Raw genomic sequence first — 20179 nt, forward strand, 5'->3', positions numbered from 1 at the left:
CTATGTACAGTGTGTGCAAATGTAGGGAGGTAGGCAATAAATAGGCCATAGAGGTGAAAATAGTTACAATTTAGCATTAATACTGGAGTGATGGATGTGCAAGTAGAGCTAGTGGGGTGCAAGAGGGTAAGTAATAATATGGGGATGAGGTAGTTGGGTGTGCTGTTTACAGATTGGCTGTGTACAGGTACAGTGATCGGTTAGCTGCTCAGACAGCAGATGCTTAAAGTTAGAGAGGAAGATATAAGATTTTGTTTTGCAATTTGTTTGAGTCATTGGCAGTAGAGAACTGGAAGGAAAGGTGGCCAAAGTAAGTGTTGACTTTGGGGATGACCAGTGCAATATACCTGCTGGAACGTGTGCTACGGGTGGGTGCTGCTATGGTGACCAGTGAACTGAGATAAGGCGGGGCTTTACCTAGCAAAGACTTGCAATATTGAACAGTAGGCTACCATATTTCGTTAATTGTTGGGGCACAATATTCTGGAGTGTCTCACATGGACCTGGAGTGGCTCTCTTTACTTTCCTTTTAAAAAGGATTAGATCTCGTGACTTGTATAAGATCCTACAGTATGATCTTATACATGCACAGCCCTGGAACATGAACTACAGTCCCCACCATCTCGGTCTTCTTGTTATGAGCTCCTCCACAGATGAATAAAGCATGTATATACTGTAGTATATCCCGGCACCTTAACACCAGACCGCCCTTACGTGATTTATGGAGATAGTGCAAGCGGGAACTATGACGTTAACGAGAAGCCAGTAGTAAGGTATTTCATCTTCTAGACATTAAATAACAAATGTTTCGTGATGCATGATTCTCTTTCAGACCTCCAGGTTAACCACAGCTAGCACATACTGTAAATTAGAAACAGTTTTTACGCTGGTACTGTAGAATCCTGAAACAAATGTCAGTCACAAATCATAGCTGACACAATGTCAACATACTACAACTCATCATACAGTTCAGTGGTGAGGCTTTGGGGCAGTATGTGTGCTTACAGATTGGTACTCATGTGATGACCATGTATTTTAGTAAGCCTGCTTTCAAATCCTCTCAGTGCATCTTGGTGTGTTTTTTTTCTCCTCGGTTTTCATTCATTCATGGCTTAAAATCTGTCACCTAACCACAACCACTTTGTCTAATAAACTGCAATGCGGATCCCCTGAATACTCTTGTGATTCAGACCACAACATATGTGAAATGTCATAAGGTATATGTAGATAGGATGATGACACTGAAACGAGGGGGCCCTTCTCTGCCAGAGTTATGATTTATTTGAAGGATGTACTGGGTGACTGTATAGTATGAGGCAAGATGTTACCACGGCACCAACCCACAATTAATCAGATTCCAAAAATGTGCGTCATGCACCCGCAGACCTGATGCTATGATCATGCTAGAGCACGATAGAGCAGGTCCAAGTTTCCCCTTAGAAATTGATCCTAGGTCAGTTTTAGATTTTAACTCCCAAAAAGGTTTGGATCTAAGGAAGGTAGGCTGATCCTAGATCTGTGCCTACGAGCAACTTTTAACTGGAGCAGTAGAGATGGCATCACACAGTGCACAGTGCTTTGGGCCCTATCATTACACCCACATACTAGGCAGTAAGATTATAGCAATTACCAGGTAAAAGCCTGTCATTAGGGATCTGCTTCATATAAGGTGGTTTGATAGCATCTTCCTATGAGGATAATCAATGTGGTGCATTATGACCATGGATCAAACCATCCAAGACTTTCTTTATTAGCTGTGTCTCTCCTGAAGACCTGCAGGTGATTCCTCAACAGTTTTTGGGACTCGAAGCACGCCGATTTGATTACTCAAACTGTATTGACAAACATATCACATTTCAGTTGTAATTTCTCATGAACATGTGTGCAGAGTGAAACATCCACCCCCCTCTTTTGAAGACAAATAATTGTTTTTACACGTTTGTGTTTTTTATTTTTCCTTCATTTAACTAGGCAAGTCAGTATATATATATATATTTTTTTACAATGACAGCCTACCAGGGAACAGTGGGTTAAACTGCCTTGTTCAGGGGCTGAACGACAGATTTTTACCTTGAGGATTCAATCCAGCAACCTTTCGGTTACTGGCCCAATGCCCTAACCACTAGGCTACCTGCTGCCCAAGTTTTACTGAAGCTGTGAGATGTATTTTATCATTCCTCCTCCTGACCCCCAACCCCCCCACTATGACAGTGTCCCAAAAGAGACTATAATACACACACACAGCCCATGCTGTTATCATTTAATGTGTTTCACGCCAAACAAAAAACCCATTCACTGAGATGTGGCCCCGAGCCAGAACACAACCTTGATGATAAGCCGTACAAGAGCCTTGGAGGAGGAGGAGCAGGAACAATTATTCCACTGGCATCTAACTGGCTCTATCACAGAGGCTAGGGTTGAGAGGTCTGAGCTGAAGAGACTTAGGAGACTGGGAGATGGATTTAGTACATTTATTAAAGAAAGGGTTGGTATAAAGGCTGGGAAGCCAAGGCGTTAGAATTCAATCAAACTATCATCTGTTGGCTGCCAGGATACACAACTCTTATTCTGACAACTGGAAGTAGTCTACCTGAGTGGAAGCAGTCTACCTAAGGCACTGCATCTCAGCACTAGAGGCGTCCCTACAGACACCCTGGTTCAAATCCAGCCGTGATTGCGAGTCCCATAGGGCGGCTCACAATTGGCCCAGCGTCGCCCGGGTTTGGCCGGTGTAGGCCGTCATTGTAAATAAGAACGTTTTCTTAACTGACTTGCCTAGTTAAATAAAGGTAAAAAAACAAAAACAAACTGGTGTTACTCCTTTTTTTTCACCTTTATGGGAAAACAGCTACAGCTTACAGCAAATACCAAACTGCGGGCTTGATTGAATGGCATCTCAGAGGTTTTCATAACAGGAATGTTGGTACAGTTTGACCTTGTGCAGAAAAAGCCTTGATTTTTTAACAAAGTCATCCAGGTAAAATGGTACAGTAAACTGAACTTGATATCCAGTGTGGTACTCCCCACCGAGGTCAAATTCTTCAACTCCATCTGCTTCAACCTGGTGCTTGTGGAAAACTCTGAAATGTACTGTCATGCGATCTTCTTTGTCAGATAATGCTGGGGAAATTAATATTTTCAACTGTCATGGTGATTAAAAAGTGAAATGGCCTGTCCTCTGCATGCCCCAAGATGAAATAAACCAATCATCCTCCCTGTCATTTCTTCCACCTACTAAGTAAACATGTAATGTCACGCACGGCGTCCCTATCTCTTTCCCTGCCTGTAGAGATGTTGTCTGCAGGAGAAAAGTCCTGTCAGATGTGAGTTCTAAAGAGCTTAACCTGGAAAGGACAGGTTATGTCAGGTACTGTAGGAAGTGTTTGTATAGAGAGAATTTAATGACCACAGACAGATCGGATGAATGTGGGGAAATACCGATGGATGTTGGTAACGCTTTAGAATAGCTTTCAAGTAATAAACGTTAACCCTTTATAACAGGCAGCTCAGCTAATTTTGACAACCAATTTTAAATGAAATAAAACATATTAATTTTGTTTGGCATATTTTACCATCTCAACCAATGCCATTTAGTAAAATGATCATGTGGTTTTCATTATCAGACTCCTATATATTCTTTAACACCCATTCAATGATGGTTGAAAACCAGGAAGTGAATGTGAGCAAAAGCCAAACCTAATTGACCACACATTGTTTTACTAATTGTGTATAAAATGGGGAATGACAAGGTTGTGAAATGTTGTTGACCCCTAAAAACATAATTTAAGAATGATTAAATTACTACTATATTGTTGTTTTAGACATTTAAGAAAAATATGCTTTACCAAGCTGTTGAGTTACCCATTAAAGGAATGCTATTAAAGGAATGCTATTAAAGGAATGCTATTAAAGGAATGCTATTAAAGGAATGTCATTAAAGGAATGCTATTAAAGGAATGCCATTAAAGGAATGCTATTAAAGGAATGCTATTAAAGGAATGCTATTAAAGGAATGTCATTAAAGGAATGCTATTAAAGGAATGCTATTAAAGGAATGCTATTAAAGGAATGCTATTAAAGGAATGCTATTAAAGGAATGCCATTAAAGGAATGCCATTAAAGGAATGCTATTAAAGGAATGCTATTAAAGGAACGCTATTAAAGGAATGCTATTAAGGGAATGCCATTAAAGGAATGCTATTAAAGGAATGCCATTAAAGGAATGCTATTAATGGAATGCCATTAAAGGAATGCTATTAAAGGAACGCTATTAAAGGAATGCTATTAAGGGAATGCCATTAAAGGAATGCTATTAAAGGAATGCCATTAAAGGAATGCTATTAAGGGAATGCCATTAAAGGAATGCTATTAAAGGAATGCCATTAAAGGAATGCCATTAAGTCATTGTTAGTGATAATGGACAATAGAACAGTATTGTATAGTATTTTTTTTTACTTCTCCTGTCCTATCCGTTGTCCTGTGTGAATTTAAGTATGCCCTCTCTAATTCTCTCTTTCTTTCTCTCTCTTGGAGGACCTGAGCCCTAGGACCATGCCTCAGGACTACCTGACATGATGACTCCTTGCTGTCCCCATTCCACCTGGCCATGCTGCTGCTCCAGTTTCAACTGTTCTGCCTGTGATTATTATTATTTGACCATGCTGGTCATTTATGAACATTTGAACATCTTGGCCATGTTCTGTTATAATCTCCACCGGCACAGCCAGAAGAGGACTGGCCACCCCACATAGCCTGGTTCCTCTCTAGGTTTCTTCCTAGGTTTTGGCCTTTCTATGGAGTTTTTCCTAGCCACCGTGCTTATACACCTGCATTGCTTGCTGTTTGGGGTTTTAGGCTGGGTTTCTGTACAGCACTTTGAGATATCAGCTGATGTACGAGGGGCTATATAAATAGATTTGATTTGGATTCATAGCTTATATTGAGGCTAAATACACATATTTTGCAGAACAAGAATTGTTCTGATAATTCTTTATTGCTGTGACAGTTAAAGGGTTAATCAACTATGTATAAGTAGTGTAGATACTACATTTTTTACTTTTCTAATACATGTACAATATTTCCTGTGTGTTTGATCAGTAAAGCTATAATAAAACATGTTTTTCTGTCAGTGTTTGGTTTGATTATAATGAAAATCCGCAGGTATTTCGATTTCACGGAGGATTAAGGGAATTCTGCCTCAGCATTTTCAGTTTGGCTGCACTGAGTACTTTGCTCAGAATTACAGAGTACTCAAAGTACCAAACGCTCTGTTACAGAAAACATTGCTGTCATTACCTTTTGACTAATTACACTGACACGGTACACTGAATAGACGCAAACAAATAAAGATGATTTATCTTTTTAGCAGGTTCAGGCTCACTGAATCCCCTTTCTGTGAATTTTCACCTTAGTGGTGCAGTGTATCGGGGGTTAACATAGAGCTTTCCTCCGGGGAGGGGAGGTGGGGGCAGACGGTCTCTGTGTGTTGTGCCCCTGTCAGTGGGTGGTGGAGCTTAAAAGAGGGTGTGGAGGGAGGAGAAGGGGAGGAGAGGGAGGGAGGTGTTTGGGGGGAATGTTGAAGCTCGTTTCTGTTTTCTTTTTGCACGTCAGATCCCTCCTCTCTCTCTCCCTCCCCCTTCCTCCCTTTCTCCAGACAGATCTGTTCTTCTCAGGGTCAGGTAGCAGGGCTGCAGTGAGCACACATACACACACACACACACACACACACACACTCCCCAGAGCACCGGCGAGCACACACACTTGCTCCCCAGAGGCCGGTGGGTGAAGACAGGATGGGGTGTAGCTCCCAGAAAGAGATGTGAGGATGGAGAAGAGAGTGTGTGTCATCCAGACAGACTTCCGTCAGTACAAACCCATCATCGCCATCCACAGCAAGCCACTGGCACACGTAAGAACCACCTCTCCTCCTTCTCTTTGGATCCACTTCTCTGTGTCTGGTTCTGTTTCTGTCTCTCTCTCTCTCTCTCTCTCTCTCTCTCTCCATGCTTGTTAAATTGGTTACAGCCCCTCCTCTGTTCTGCAGGAGGCCTACCCCCTGAGTTAGGGGGTCTAGTGTTGGTCTCTACTCTTCCTGCAGGGGGAGGGAGTGAGTGAACTTATACATCAGTGACTGAATGAGAGGAGGCATTTGTTGTTTTACTTGCTGCCTCTTCAGCAGGGAAGAGTAACAGTCTTCCCTAGTGGTTAGTTAACCTTGAGAGAGTGTTTATGGCTTTGACAGACAGTGATAATGTTGTCTGTCTGGAGAGACTCACATCGATGCAGCAAAGGAATGCAAACAGACTGTCAATCAGCCAGGCAGAAGACATGGGGGATAGTTTGGTTGAATTGTTGAAAATCAATATTGGTCTCAAAGTTCTCTGAAAGTATGTAATATATTAGAGATTTCCGTCAGGCTTGCGTGTTTAGTTATACTGAGAGTGAGTGGTACTTCAGATTGGATAGTACAGCAGTGTGTGAGTCAGATCTGAGATGGATGATATCTTTGTATGATCAACGAGCCTGTGACATCAGCCTGTCTCTCTCCATTGCAGACCATGTGGGATCTCTCTCACACACACACACACACACACACACACACACACACACACACACACACAGCTTTTGAAGTCATCAAAAGCAGTGTGATTTTCGCACCTTGATAATACTGTTTATTATGGGTCAAGACATTACAGCACAGTGTGTATGGGTCAGGTATGGTATAGTGTTCACATTCCAGACACCTTGTAATGAAATAAACTAATTGAAAGGTAGAGTTCTTTTACAGTGTTTTGATTTTCCAGATGATAATGGGTGTGTTTCATGAACGCTGCATATTATTAAATCACCAGGAGCTCTAGTTTGACTGCTGTCGCTCTATGTTTCTGTGTTGGAATTCCTCAGCATCCCAAAACAGCTGTACTGAAGATATTCTCTCTCGGGTCTTGGCTTATGAAATCGAATCATATGAAAACAATCATGTCATTGATCTAATTGCAATCCAATAGCAGTACATGCACCCAGAGATCAAACGCAGCACCTGTAGATGTAGGCCTGCATGTGTAGTGGTCGGGTGATCAAAGAGTCTGTGTGCTTACCTCCATGACCTGGACCTGCTAAAGTTCAGGTAGAGGCCAGACCAATCTGCTTCAGATTGGGCTGGGCTGCAGTTCAACCACCTGGCATTGTTTAGAGTAGTACTGTGTGTGTTTAAGGATATAGCCTAGCTTTATATGTGTTGTAGTGGGTCAGAGTTATGTTAATAGTTCTTGCTTAAAATCATCACAACCTTCTTATTATAAAGTGAAACCGTGTAGATTAAGATTGTAGGGCTTAGTATTATTTTACACAGACTGATGAGAAACCAGTGGGTGGTACAGTACAGATACCCTCAGGTCAATGCAGTGAAAGTACTGTACATTCCAGGCATTTAAGGGCTTTGCAGTATCTTGGAGTTGAGATATCATTGGTTTCCCAGTACTAGAATTGTTCCTACAGTTGGACAACAATGCATTCAACCGAAATGTGTCTTCCGCATTTAACCCAACCTCCCTGAATCAGAGAGGTGCGGGGGGCTGCCTTAATCCACGTCCGGGGAGCAGTCAACTGCCTTGCTCAAGAGCAGAACAGCAGATTTTACCACCTTGCCAGCTCTGGGATTTGAACCAGCAACCTTTCGGTTACTGGCCGAACACTTTTATCATACTGTTGATTGATACAATAAGTTACTGATAAAATGACTAACAGTGCAGAAACGGTGTTAACAAGAGGGACTTTACTTGGGGATCTGCCACTCTGTCCTTGAAAAAAGTGAGTGTGAAGTTCAGAGAGGGAGAGAAAAATAAAGGTATCTTCTGGATTCTCCCTTTCTCTATCTTTGTTAGGCCTATTTACAGATCTAGATAAAATGGAAAGATCAGTTCACTGAAAAGTAACAATGTGCACGAATCGCATAAATGTAGGTGTGTGTGCGTGCCTATGTGTACATATGTGTGTGCATGCATGCTCCTGTATATGTGTTTTGACATTTTCTGATGGGACAAACATCCTCCCTCCTCAAGTCATGACACAAACGCTCTGCTCCACAATAAGTCCCATTCATCAAGCAGGAGGGGATGTACATAACAAAGACAGAGGTTCATCAGGGTTAGCTGCCTTATTCACACAGACAATACCCAATGCTTATATAGCTTAGCACTGTGATTATGTGAAAGGTGAACCATTGATGTGTCACTTTAAATATCTTCCCCGTGCTTAGCAGTACTGAGGGCTATGGAGCTAATGTGCAGAATGATGTTAAGTGCGACGATAAATCCAGCCCTGACAAGTAAAATACGGTCTATTCACCTGACTGTAGCCAAGGGAAGTTCAGGTGTGTCTCAGTGTGTATATCCTCAATGTTGGTTAAAAACACACATCTTAAATCATATTTGGACAACAAGGCGAATGCCCACAGACACTTAATGTTTCCCTGTCATTGTTAGTTGACAAACTGTACATGAGTTTGAAGAGGTAAACCCTTTGTTGAGGTTAGGGTTAGAGTTGGGCTAATGACAGCTCTTTTCCAGTGACACAGATACCTTGGCTCAAGCTGCGACAGGTTTTCTATTGCTCTGTGTGTCTCTGTGTGTGTGTGTGTGTGTGTGTGTGTGTGTGTGTGTGTGTGTGTGTGTGTGTGTGTGTGTGTGTGTGTGTGTGTGTGTGTGTGTGGATTTTACACAGCTTTCCTTTTCAAACTTCTTTAGATCGAGCTGTGGAAAATTTGTTCACATCTGTTTTTCCACACAAGGAAACTACAAATTTATGCTTTTGTACTCAAGCCAGAATTGCTTGTAGATTCTTGTTAGCTAAAGAGAGAAAATAAGAGAAGATTGATTTGCCCTGGTGCACAGTAAAAGTCTAAATGATTGCTGTGAGACTTCTCATTGTTCTGGACAGCATGTAGGCCAAGGTTACATGCCAAGCGCACTTCAGTGCCATGTAGAATACTTCAAATATGGAGGTTTCTGTACCTTCATATGAAGTGCTGTTCCAGATATCAAGTATGCACGAGAAGGCATTGATCGTCTGGCTTAGTTTATCACACAAATACAATACCAGGCATGATGTACATCCCAAGTGGCACCCTATTCCCTAGTGCACTACTTTTGGGGTGGCATTTGAGACACAGTTTTAGGCTGGTTCAGTCACCAGTACAATACATTTTTTATTTAACTAGGCAAGTCAATTAAGAACAAATTCTTATTGACAATGACGGCCTACACCGGACAAACCCGGACAATGCTGGGCCAGTTGTGCGCCGCCCTATGGGACTCCCAATCACAACCGGATGTGATTCAAACCAGGGGCTGTAGTGACGCCTCTTGCACTGAGATGCAGTGCCTTAGACCACTGCGCCAATATGCACTTCAAACAGTGGGCTGCAGTGTGTGCACCCAGCACATCTGATTCAAATAACCCATCTAGCCTTTAGTTTGACAGTATATCACATGACTTTAAATCACATGTATTAGCGTTGTACTTGAACAAAAGCCTGCATGCATTTACCGTCCTCCAAGAGTGGCATTTTCCCTTCCCTGAGCAGTGCAGATGAATGAGACGGCAAACCTGGTGACCGCGCTACACCTTCTCTGCCACTGTACTTCGGTTGGCTGTAAAGACTCTCTAGCAGAGAGGGCTGACTATACACTGGACTGAGAGAGCTAGTTCCTAAACCTCTGGTTGTTCCCTCCGATTCACCTCGATTCCCTTTGGAACGATCCAGGGACTCAGACCTGCAGGTCAAAATACTATTTGTTTTCTTTCGATAACTTGATTTAGCTTAATTGTCTGGTGTGCCAGGTGGCCTGATGTGCACTTTTTGGGACAATTCCATTGGCTCTGTTGTTCGAGGCAAGTTGCCAAGCTCAATCAAGTGCACCTAAAGTATTTGAAAGAAAACACGTTTGATTTAGAGAAGCAGGCCCAATTTTCTCATGGCAGGCTGCATTCCACTGAGAGTGTTATTGTATGTTTGTGATAACTTGTCAGGGGGCTCAACCTTTGATAGAGGACTGTTTAGCTAAAGAAAACCCATGGACTGGTGTAGGGGATGTGTTACGGTCAGAGGCTGTATGGTGCTGATGAGAGAGACGCATGGACAAAGAAAGGGCTGGTACTTGGTAAACATGTAAAGATATTATTACCATTCTGTCATCTCCATCTGTCTCCACTAAGCAGCTCACCAGCTGTCTGACCTCTAACCTCTTACCCTTGCGTGCCAGGTACAGCTCACTTCCTGGAATGCACTGTACTGTACGTGAGGATGAAACTCCTAGAGTGACAGGAACAGCTGGAGATATTGTATAGGACAATATATGGAATGGTCTGGAAGGGTTTCCAGAGAATTACAGTAAAATTCCCTCTGGGACGATATCAATTGATTCATTGACAGACAACAGAATCAGGTGTTCGTGTAAATGTCTGACGGATCTAGCTACGATTTAAGAATCACTGTGCTCTATTCTGATGGATTCTCCTCCACGTACATGTTAAAGTATGATAACATGAACAGATGTTATCTCTCTCCGCACACTATAGCTCTGTGTACGTTTCCATAAGCCCAGCTCTCTCCTCTTTCTCACCTGTCAATATCAGAGCTGTTAGATGACACTGCGACGACAGCAGCAGCAGCAGTATTGAGGTATTTGCTTTCCTTTCTGAGTCCAGAGGTCTTTGGTTCAGCAGGGGAGCAGCAGCCGCAGCCCACAGGAGGACATTTTATATTGTTTTAAAGAGAGTGGGCCAGGAGAAGGCCCCATCTGGAGAGAGAGAGAGGTGTGTGTGTGTGTGTGCGTGTAGGATGGGGGAGCAGTCCAGTCTCCAGACAGCAGCGAGAGCCAGCCAGCCAGCTAAAGGAGCGTTGTCTCTGTGTGTGTGTGTGTATTGCTGCAGGTTGGGTCTCTGTCGCTGCAGCAGTGTACTCAAGCTCAGACTCAGACCCAGGAGGCAGGGATGAGGGAGAGAGAGGAGCTGAGGAGGGCTATAGAGCAGAGCGACCGTCTGCTAGCCAGGGTCCAAGAGCTGGAGGAACAGAACACACAACTCGGGAAGGACAAGAATGAGTTGGCCACTAAATACAGAGCTGTAAGTCTCCATTTACTAAACGTCTGTTTTCTCTAAGTCCCCCCTACCTTCACCCAATTCTCTGTCTGTTGTCCTTTCTCCCTCTGTTTCTCTCTCTGTCTGCATCTCTGTCCATCTGTTTCTCTCTCTCCTTCCCTCGGTTTCTGTCTCTTTGCCATGTGTTGTGTACACAACTTTTTCTGACGTTGACAGTCGTTTATTGTGTTGTTAGTCGATCTGGTTTCCATTGAGCTTCGTCACGTGACAAATGGCATGGATGGGATGTGTCGGCAAGGGCAAATTTGTGCATGATAAGGGATTCTGAACGTAGTTATTACTTCAACCGCCAGCGAATAGTACTCACTATATAATGATACTTCTCTGGAGAAAGAGAGAGAGAGGGGGGGGGGGGGGGGGGGGGGATGGAAAGAGGGAGAAAGTAAGAGCCAGACAGTACCAGCTTGTTTTAATGATACTGTCTCTCGGTGTCAGTTTTTATTCCAGCACATTGTTTTACTGTAGAGAGAAGATAGAGATGTTGTGCGTTTTTATTGTGATTCTCTCAGAGCCAATAACAGGCGTTGTACAGCTCTGTGGCCTCAGGCAGTACAGTGATTGAGTGGTTAACTGCTCGGAGAACTCTCTGATAGACATGCTCCCTTCCATTGAAAAGAAGGGTGGCAGAATGATAGGATAAGCTATCACTTTTTGAGTTATTCATCCAGGTGATCCAGATGAGATTAAAAAACGGTTCATCAAGAGAGATCTGTGTCAAGAAGGCAGTAGATAGACAGGTTGGCACTTACTTAGCACTACACGTATTAGGCTACTGCGGCTGTTCTGGTTCTGACTTGCAGAGGAGAAGTTGTAGCCTCGTCCCAGATAAGTACAGATCTGTCATTATATAACAACAGTTAGATATGTTGGCTAAAGCACATACTGATCTGGGACCAGGCTAGAGAAGTTGTAGAAAAGACAAGACCCACCAGGGCAAATTATTTAGTGTGAGTGGAAAGGAGAGAGAGGGAGAGAGAGTGTATTTGGTGGTATTGCCAGTGGTTTCAAAGAAAGCTCCAATCCAGCCCAGGGGATTTGGCCATTACTGGTGCTGATTTCCTTAGCAGACCCGTCAGGCCGCCCTTCAGCCTGCTCCAATGGAACACTTTGTGGAGTTAAAAAGTACCACTGCAGCTCTCTTCACACACATTTTATCACCGTCTGAATTTGACATATTGAAGTGTAATTTGGAATCTTGAAGTCGTAACTTTTGCCTCATGGCTGACCGTTCACACGCAGGTTATTTTGGATTTCCCTTTAGAAGCATCGACTTCTCCTGCTTAAGGAGCACTTCCCAGTTTTCGAGGGAAGTTTGTCCCTTTCTTCATTATCCCGTAGTTTTCTGATGTCGGAGCTGGTCGGAGTTCTGGGGGGGCTCAGAGGGACACCACCTCCCAGCTTTCTCTGTCATCAGGAAATTATGTATTCCTTCTTCTTAGTGTGTGTGCGTGCGTGCAAGTGTGTTTGTGTGTGTGTGTGTGTGTTATTTTTTACATCATGCATTATCTTTCTCATTAGTTAACATAGTGTCTCTGTTTCAACTCTATAGGCAACAATGTATGGGAACATTAGACAAAAAAAATCTAATTTAGCTCCCCCAGTAAAAGTTAGCCTAATGAAATGGTAGTGCTTCAAAGATACATAAACAGAGAAAAGTGCTCGGTTTACCCTTCAATTACGGCTAATGGTAAATAAATGTGGAGTAGTTTTCCAGAGCTATCCAGATGCTCTAGTAACAGTAGTCTCCACACTGTCTGGACTGGTTTAGATGTACTGTGTGTGTGTGTGTGTGTGTGTGTGTGTGTGTGTGTGTGTGTGTGTGTGTGTGTGTGTGTGTGTGTGAAGGAGAGGGTACAGAGGGTCTGGGATGGTTTTAGAGGTACTGTGTGTGTGTGTGTGTGTGTGTGTGTGTGTGTGTGTGTGTGTGTGTGTGTGTGTGTGTGTGTGTGTGTGTAGGAGAGGGTACAGAGGGTCTGGGATGGTTTTAGAGGTACTGTGTGTGTGTGTGTGTGTGTGTGTGTGTGTGTGTGTGTGTGTGTGTGTGTGTGTGTGCGTGTGTGTGTGTGTGTAGGAGAGGGTACAGAGGGTCTGGGATGGTTTTAGAGGTACTGGGGCCCAAGGAAAGGACTGCAAATGTGTGTTGGAGTGGGTAGAGAAAGAGAAGGAGAGTGATGAAAAGGGTAAAGAGGGTCTGGACTGTTTTCAACTGTGTGGAGAGTGACAGTGAGGGAGGGAGAGAGACAGGCAGAAGAGAGGTTGAAAAAGAGAGAAAGATGAGCGAGTAAGACAGGGTTTTAGAGGTATCCAGCCAAGGTGGTGCCCAAGGGATCAGATATGTGAGTGTTTGGATATGCTTTTTAATATTTTTTTTTATCATCCAATTTCATGTCAGCAGTGTTTGATTGTGAAAACAACCAGAGGCTGTTGGTTGAACTTTCCACCTCTTCAATTTCAACTCTCTATTCTGCCATAGAAACCCTGGAAGGCAGCACCCACTCACTATCTAATGTGGTTAGATTCCGATTTTCCTGTAATCTAATAGACATAGATCTCTCTAGTCTCTCTCTCTGGAGGGGGAAGAATGATGCAGTTTGGCAAGGAAGCTGTTTGAAATAGCTGGATATTATCCTGTCTAGGGACATAAACTTTACCTTCATAATCTTCCACATCCATAGGGGCTTTCCAGAAAGCTTTCATAATGGCTTCTGTGTCCTCAGTATACTTCTGCACCTGTGAGTTCCTTACTGTAGCTTAGTCTTATAGCCTTGCCTATATGGAAGATAAGACTATCACTCCAACCAAAAGTTGAATGAAATGCAGAGTGCAACATAATATTACATCAGCGTCAGTTCATAGAAGCTGTATTACAACTTTTAAACAACTAACTACGGAACCATGATGTGAAATGGAATAGCAGTTGCTTGGTCAGAACAATCAAATGACAGTCATTGATGACACACACACACACACGTGTCTTCCTCTGACAGAAGAGAATCCCTCAGATTCCTTCAACCCAAATCCATCTGAGTACATATCCATACTTGGCACCCATGTTATCTGCTACAAAAGATCAGTGTTAGTGTTGGATGTGAGTGGTGCTTGAACACTGTCTGGGCATGCTGAGTGTCTCTGGTCTGTGTAGTTCATATGGGTGTTACTGCAGGCTTTTATGCAGACATGAACGGGTTCCTCTGTTCTGTCCACAGCAGAACTCTTAACATAATGTTGAAAATTCAGCAATCTTCTGAGAAGATGTTTTGTTTCAGTGTTTTTTCTGCAGATGGATGGAAGCTTGCCATGGTTGGATGAGGCATTTGTAGCATACTTGCCCTCCCTCACATTGTTTACGCTCAGTCAGTGGTCACGTTTTTAAGATTCACTGCATGCTTTAGTTTTTGAGAAATTCAGAAGGGTTATTTATGAGGTTTGGTTGTTGGTGCCAAACGATTCTTTCATAGTAACCTTCAAACACTCTGTTCAAACAATGATCAATGCAGTAAACTGTTTGACTTGGTCTGTCACACAGTCTACATAACTCATGCTCATGTGGTGGTCAAGTATAAGCTTCTACTTTAAAAGCTGATGTCCTGTTAAGAAGGGATGTTAAATCAAAACCATAACAAGAATGCTTTCAGTTTCACCTGGTTAGTTTGTTTTTACGATAACCCTCAATACTAACTACTTAACTTCTCTGGGGTAGGGGGCAGCATTTGGAATTTTGGATAAAAAGCGTGCCCAAATTAAACTGCCTTCTACTCAGACCCAGAAGATAGGATATACATATAATTGGTAGATTTGGATAGAAAACATAAAAGTTTCCAAAACTGTTAAAATAGTGTCTGTGAGTATAACAGAACTGATTTGGCAGGCGAAAACCGGAAAAAAATCCATTCAGGAAGTAGGATTTTTTTCTTTTTGTAGTTTTCTACTCAGTGCCATTACAGTATCCATTGACTTAGGACTCAAATTGCAGTTCCTATGCCTTCCACTAGATGTCAACAGTCTTTAGAAATTGTTTCAGGCTTGTATTCTGAAAAATTAGGGAGTAAGAGCAGTCTGAATGAGTGGACTCTGCCGCGTCGAGCTTTTTCATGCGCGTGACCGAGAGTGCGCCTTTCTTGTTTACCTTTTATATTGACAACGTTATTGTCCGGTTCAAATATTATTGATTATTTAGGCTAAAAACAGCTTGAGGAATGAATATAAGCATCGTTTGACATGTTTCTATGAACTTTACAGATACAATTTGGATTTTTTTGGTCTGCCTGTTGTGACTGCGTTTGAGCCTGTGGATTACTGAAGAAAACCGCGAACAAAACTGAGGTTTCTGGATATAAAGAGAGACTTTATCGAACAAAAGGAACATTTATTGAATAAATGAATGGCAAACATATGAAGATCATCAAAGGTAAGTGATTCATTCTCTCTCTATTTCTGACTTGTGTAACTCTTCTACTTGGCTGATTACTGTTTGTAATGATTTGTCTAATGGGCGATGGTCTCAAATAATTGTACGGTATGCTTTCGGCGTAAAGTATTTTTGAATCACAAGAAGTTCATCTTTAAACCTATGTAAAATAGTTGTATATTTTCAGAATTTTTATAATAAGTATTTCTGTATTTGAATTTGGCGCTCTGCAATCTCACTGGATGTTGGCCAGGTGGGACGCTAGCGTCCCACATACCCTAGAGAGGTTTTTAATGAAGCACTGATGTAAAATCACTTCTGTTATCTTCGGTACACCATTACAGATAGAGAGTACCCACTGGGGACACACCGGTTGAATAAACGTTATTTTCATGTCGTTTCAATGAAATTACGTTGAACCAGCGTGGAATAGACGTTGAATTGACATCTGTGCCCAGTGGGTATGCTCAGTCTAGCCTAGTCTCTACGCTTCGTCTGCTGGTTCATTCAAGAAAATCCGCTGCACTTGAACCTAATGCACAATATGGCCTTTGTGTCCCTGTCTAGATGAATGCCCTGGCATTGTTGAAACTATGTGGGCGTGGTGGGCACATAAGGTCTTTATGCTGTTAATTTTAACAGAGAGAGAGAAGAGAGAGAAAAAAAGTCGTACTTGCGACACTGCCCTTGTTTTCGTCTCTTTGTGTTGTTTAGTTGACTTCTTTGATAGTGTAAGGGTTGTGTTACCAACAGACTGAAGAGGATAACTTAGAGCCATTCACATGACTTGCCATCCTACACCTTCCTACAGTCCCTCCAGGAATCCTTTGGATCCTCTGCCACTAGGGAGAGAGAGACACCTGTTTCAGGAGTGGTGAGGTGAAGGGAACGAAGGAGAAGAGGGGGAGGAAAGGAGGAGAGGCTGTTGTTGCGGTGTGAGAGCAGTACAGTAGCGGAGGACTGGACACAGAGAAGTGGGCTTGTTTTCTACTCTGGGGGACTGTAGGCGAAGAAAGAATTGAGGAGAGCAGAGGAGGAATGTGTGGATTACAGTAGCAAGTACCAACAGACTGAAATTAAAGAGGAGAAAAGTATTTGATTGAGCAGGAAAAAAAAGAGAAAGCAACCGAACAAATAGTAGAGAGAGAGAGAGAAAGCGAGAGAGAAAGAAAGAGAGATTGATAGAGAGAGACAGAGAAAGAGAGAAAGAAAGAGATTAAGGACATACCGCTGCAGGTGTGCGGCGCTAAACAGTGGGTTATAGGGAGAGAGAAAGGAGACTGACTGTTCGCAGCATGCTGAGTGGAGTTACCGTGGTGACCAAACCATGAATTAGTACCTTCTCTTCTACAGTGAACCCTCCTGAACCTCCGCTAACCAATCACAGGGAGAGAAAAGCAGAGGGTAGAGGTGTTACATGGAACTTTATTTACAACCTATAAGTCTACCTGGCCTATTAAGGAGGTGCAGTTGATACAGGTGCAGTACAGGGACTGTGTAAGGGTGTTAGGTTACTGTTGAGTTGCGGTAGGTAGAGAGTGTTGACAGGTCAATTGACAGGTTGATTGACAGGCGTCGGGTTAAGGTGATGTCTGTGGAGCGGGGCCAGGGACGTGGCCACCCCCTCTCTGACTCGGAAGAAACCAACGGGCTGCAGGTGGATCCTGAACCAGAGGAACTGGACTGGGATAGCTTTAGTACTGCATTGGAACAGAGACTGACTATTGTGGGTATACTGGTGTGTTGGGTTGGAGGGTGTGTGTGTGTGTGTGTGTGTGAGTGAGTGAGTGAGTGAGTGAGTGAGTGAGTGAGTGAGAGAGAGAATAGATGTGTTTACATGTGTGTCTGTACATGTGTGTCTGTACTGTTAACTTTTTTTTACAGTATCATCACATCATCTGGTAATTTTGAGACAGTGATTTATCTTAACACACCAGCCAACCTTTTGGATAATCTGTATTGAGGGTTGGGAAAAGAGAGTGCCAATTATGTTTTGGAAAATATTTTTTTTTTACGTAACTCACTAGCTGGGTAGATAAAGTAGAGATTATGAAGAAAGAGCACAGCACAAACACATTTATATAAACATATTCAGATGGAACATGTGGTCAATGATACATTTGCAAATGGACACATATTTGGGTATGCAGTTCAGCCTCATTCCAAATGCCTTGACCATGATGACTGGTACATTAGAAAATAGCTGACACACTCAACCAGGCGCCAAATAAGACAGACTTTTAAATCTGTCCTGTTCGGGACAGCTGTTTGTGTTATTGTAAAACTGGCTTATCAAGCCAGTGTGTTTCTTTCTCTCGAGGCGTCACTGAGAGGATGGTTTCCCACTATATATTGGAGAGAGGGTTGGGAAAGGGAGGATAAATGTCTCGCTACTTGGGAGTACTCTTGATGCAAGGCATTCTGCTGGTTTTACATCTGTGTGTCTGGGATATGATCGTCTCTCTATGTAAGCTAAATGATTTACCCTACTGTCCTCTCTCTTCTTTGCCTTCACATTCCACCACTTTTACGTTGTCTCACCGTTTCACCCCTCAACCCTGAGGCCTCCCTCCTCCTGTTCATGCTCCATCTCCTCCTCCCATACTCACCTCCTGACCCTCTGTGCTTCATCCCTGTCTTCTTCTCCACCTCTTCAGGAGCAGGAGTGTGCCCAGGCGTCAGATCACCGTTGTGCCCAGCTGGAGAAGGCCCAGCGTGGGCTGGAGCTGCAGCTGTCTGGCCTATCTGAGCGCCTGGAGGAGGAGGAGGCGTGCTCGACCCAGCTGGCCCACCACAGAGAGAGGCTGGAGGCAGAGAACAGCAGCCTCAGACGAGACCTGGAGGAACTGGAGAGTGCTCTGACTGCCACCGAGAGAGACAAACAGGTAGGCTACAACCGACTCCTTATGCATTCTCTATGGCTTAGCACCAAATGCACTAAACCGGAGCGGAGAGAGATATTATTTAAACAAGAGAATGTCCTTGATTTGGGACTCCTGAACAGGTCTGCACTATACTGACACGCTTCTAGTTTTACTTTACCTCTCTGCTTCATCTGTTTTCCTCTGGCTTTCAGTATTGAATTTTATGCCTTTTCTGTCCTCCTTTTTTATCACTTGAATAGTCCCTGGAGAGTGACTATATTGTAAATATCTAAATGTTAAACTAGTGTGACTACTACATGTACAGACAGAGGTAAATAGAGGGGGTGTTAACATATACTTTTACAACCCCCTCAGAGCTTTAGCTATTTCATTGAGGTTTATGGAAGGATTTAGATGGTATCTTTACTCAGGAATGCTTCATAGAATGCACTGTACTCACAGCATTGGTTGTCTACGATGGGAGAGAGTTGAATTCCTTTGACTTGGACTTTGTCAAATTAGTCCGTTTTACCTAGGCAATCAATATGGTACTCCGAGTGTATTTGGCATGAGAGGGGTTTTTGAGAAACAAAGAATAATGGTGTCAAATCCTTGAACTATGTGAATCTTTTGTTGGCTCATGTGGGTTTCCTGACATGTACAGTAGAAAACAAGGTTGTTTCAATATGGATGCAGCACACTGGGATCTACAAGACTAGACCTGCATGGTGGAGCTATTGGCACCGTGCTTTCACACCTAGTAAGTGGTCGGTCTTGATGTCATAACAGTTGTAGTACTATAGATATGGGTGTTTTTTTATCAAAGGAAAATGAAATAAACTACAAGGATTGGCTATTGGGATTGACACTTTTACATTTTTATTGTACACTTATCATTTCTATGGTATTTGTCATAAAATATTTGCAACACTTGCAACTTCATATAAAAGGTATACATAATTAAGCAATAAGTCCCGAGGGGGTGTGCTATATTGTCTGATATACCACGGCTTTTAGCCAATCAGCATCCAAACTACCCTGTTTATAATGAGGTATAAACACTTTCCTCTAAACTAAATCACTTCCCTCTCCTCAATTCCTTCTGATTTATTTATCTGTATTTTAAAGTCCTGACAGTCCCAAACTGTTCCCCTGGTTCATTAGAACCTGATGGCCAAAGTGGGACCAGAATACTACATGCATGTTCCACTTTGATGTTCATGAAGAACAGATTGAGAGTAATGGAATCTGTTTGGTCATCGAAGGGATAATTGTTTTATGGTTTGGCTGCAAAGCCATTGACTAATGCAACTGTTTTCCCAAACCCTCATCACGGTTATTGTATCAGTAGAAAACACATTGTCTAAGGGTCAAATTACTTCCAGATTAAAACATGCACTGTGGTGTTCTTTGTACAGACAGATTTATACTCGTTTGATATTTTCGAAGGTTTATTATTTTTCTCCATTTAGCAACATGTCTGGGGAAGATAAGTAACAAATACAATGGGATATGTTTTATGATATCAGATGATTTTAATTTCCTCTTTCTCTCCCCCTCATCCTCCAGTTTTCAGACGGCTCAGTCAGGAAGCTTTCAGAGGAGCTGTCCCAGAGAGAGGAAGCTGTCCAAAAGCTTCAGAAGGAGAAAGAACACCTGGTGGAGCTCAGCCAGGTGAGAACTGACTGACCTCTCCTCACCCAGTACTAACACCTGGTGGAGCTCAGCCAATGGTGAGAACACACTG

At 42.8% G+C, this 20179-nt stretch overlaps 1 protein-coding gene across 4 annotated transcripts in view; it reads left to right on the forward strand.

Moving 5' to 3' along the window:
- Positions 1-5540: 5540 nt before the first annotated feature.
- Positions 5541-20179, forward strand: part of LOC110498886 (myosin heavy chain, skeletal muscle) — a 47231-nt gene continuing 32592 nt past the window's right edge. Inside the window, exons 1-4 of one of the 4 annotated variants that reach the window (XM_036955684.2) lie at positions 5652-5908; positions 10933-11124; positions 18226-18453; positions 20002-20106. In XM_036955684.2, the coding sequence (XP_036811579.2) occupies positions 5825-5908; positions 10933-11124; positions 18226-18453; positions 20002-20106 (609 nt within the window). In that variant the 5' untranslated portion in view covers positions 5652-5824. Of the gene's footprint in view, positions 5909-10932; positions 11125-16205; positions 17295-17776; positions 18036-18225; positions 18454-20001; positions 20107-20179 lie in introns of those variants that run through there. The other 3 variants (XM_036955687.2, XM_036955685.2, XM_090212228.1) reach the window with 3 other exon arrangements.

The sequence above is a fragment of the Oncorhynchus mykiss genome, chromosome 20, assembly GCF_057628025.1.
Source record: "Oncorhynchus mykiss isolate SJ-2025 chromosome 20, ASM5762802v1, whole genome shotgun sequence".
NCBI lineage: Eukaryota > Metazoa > Chordata > Actinopteri > Salmoniformes > Salmonidae > Oncorhynchus > Oncorhynchus mykiss.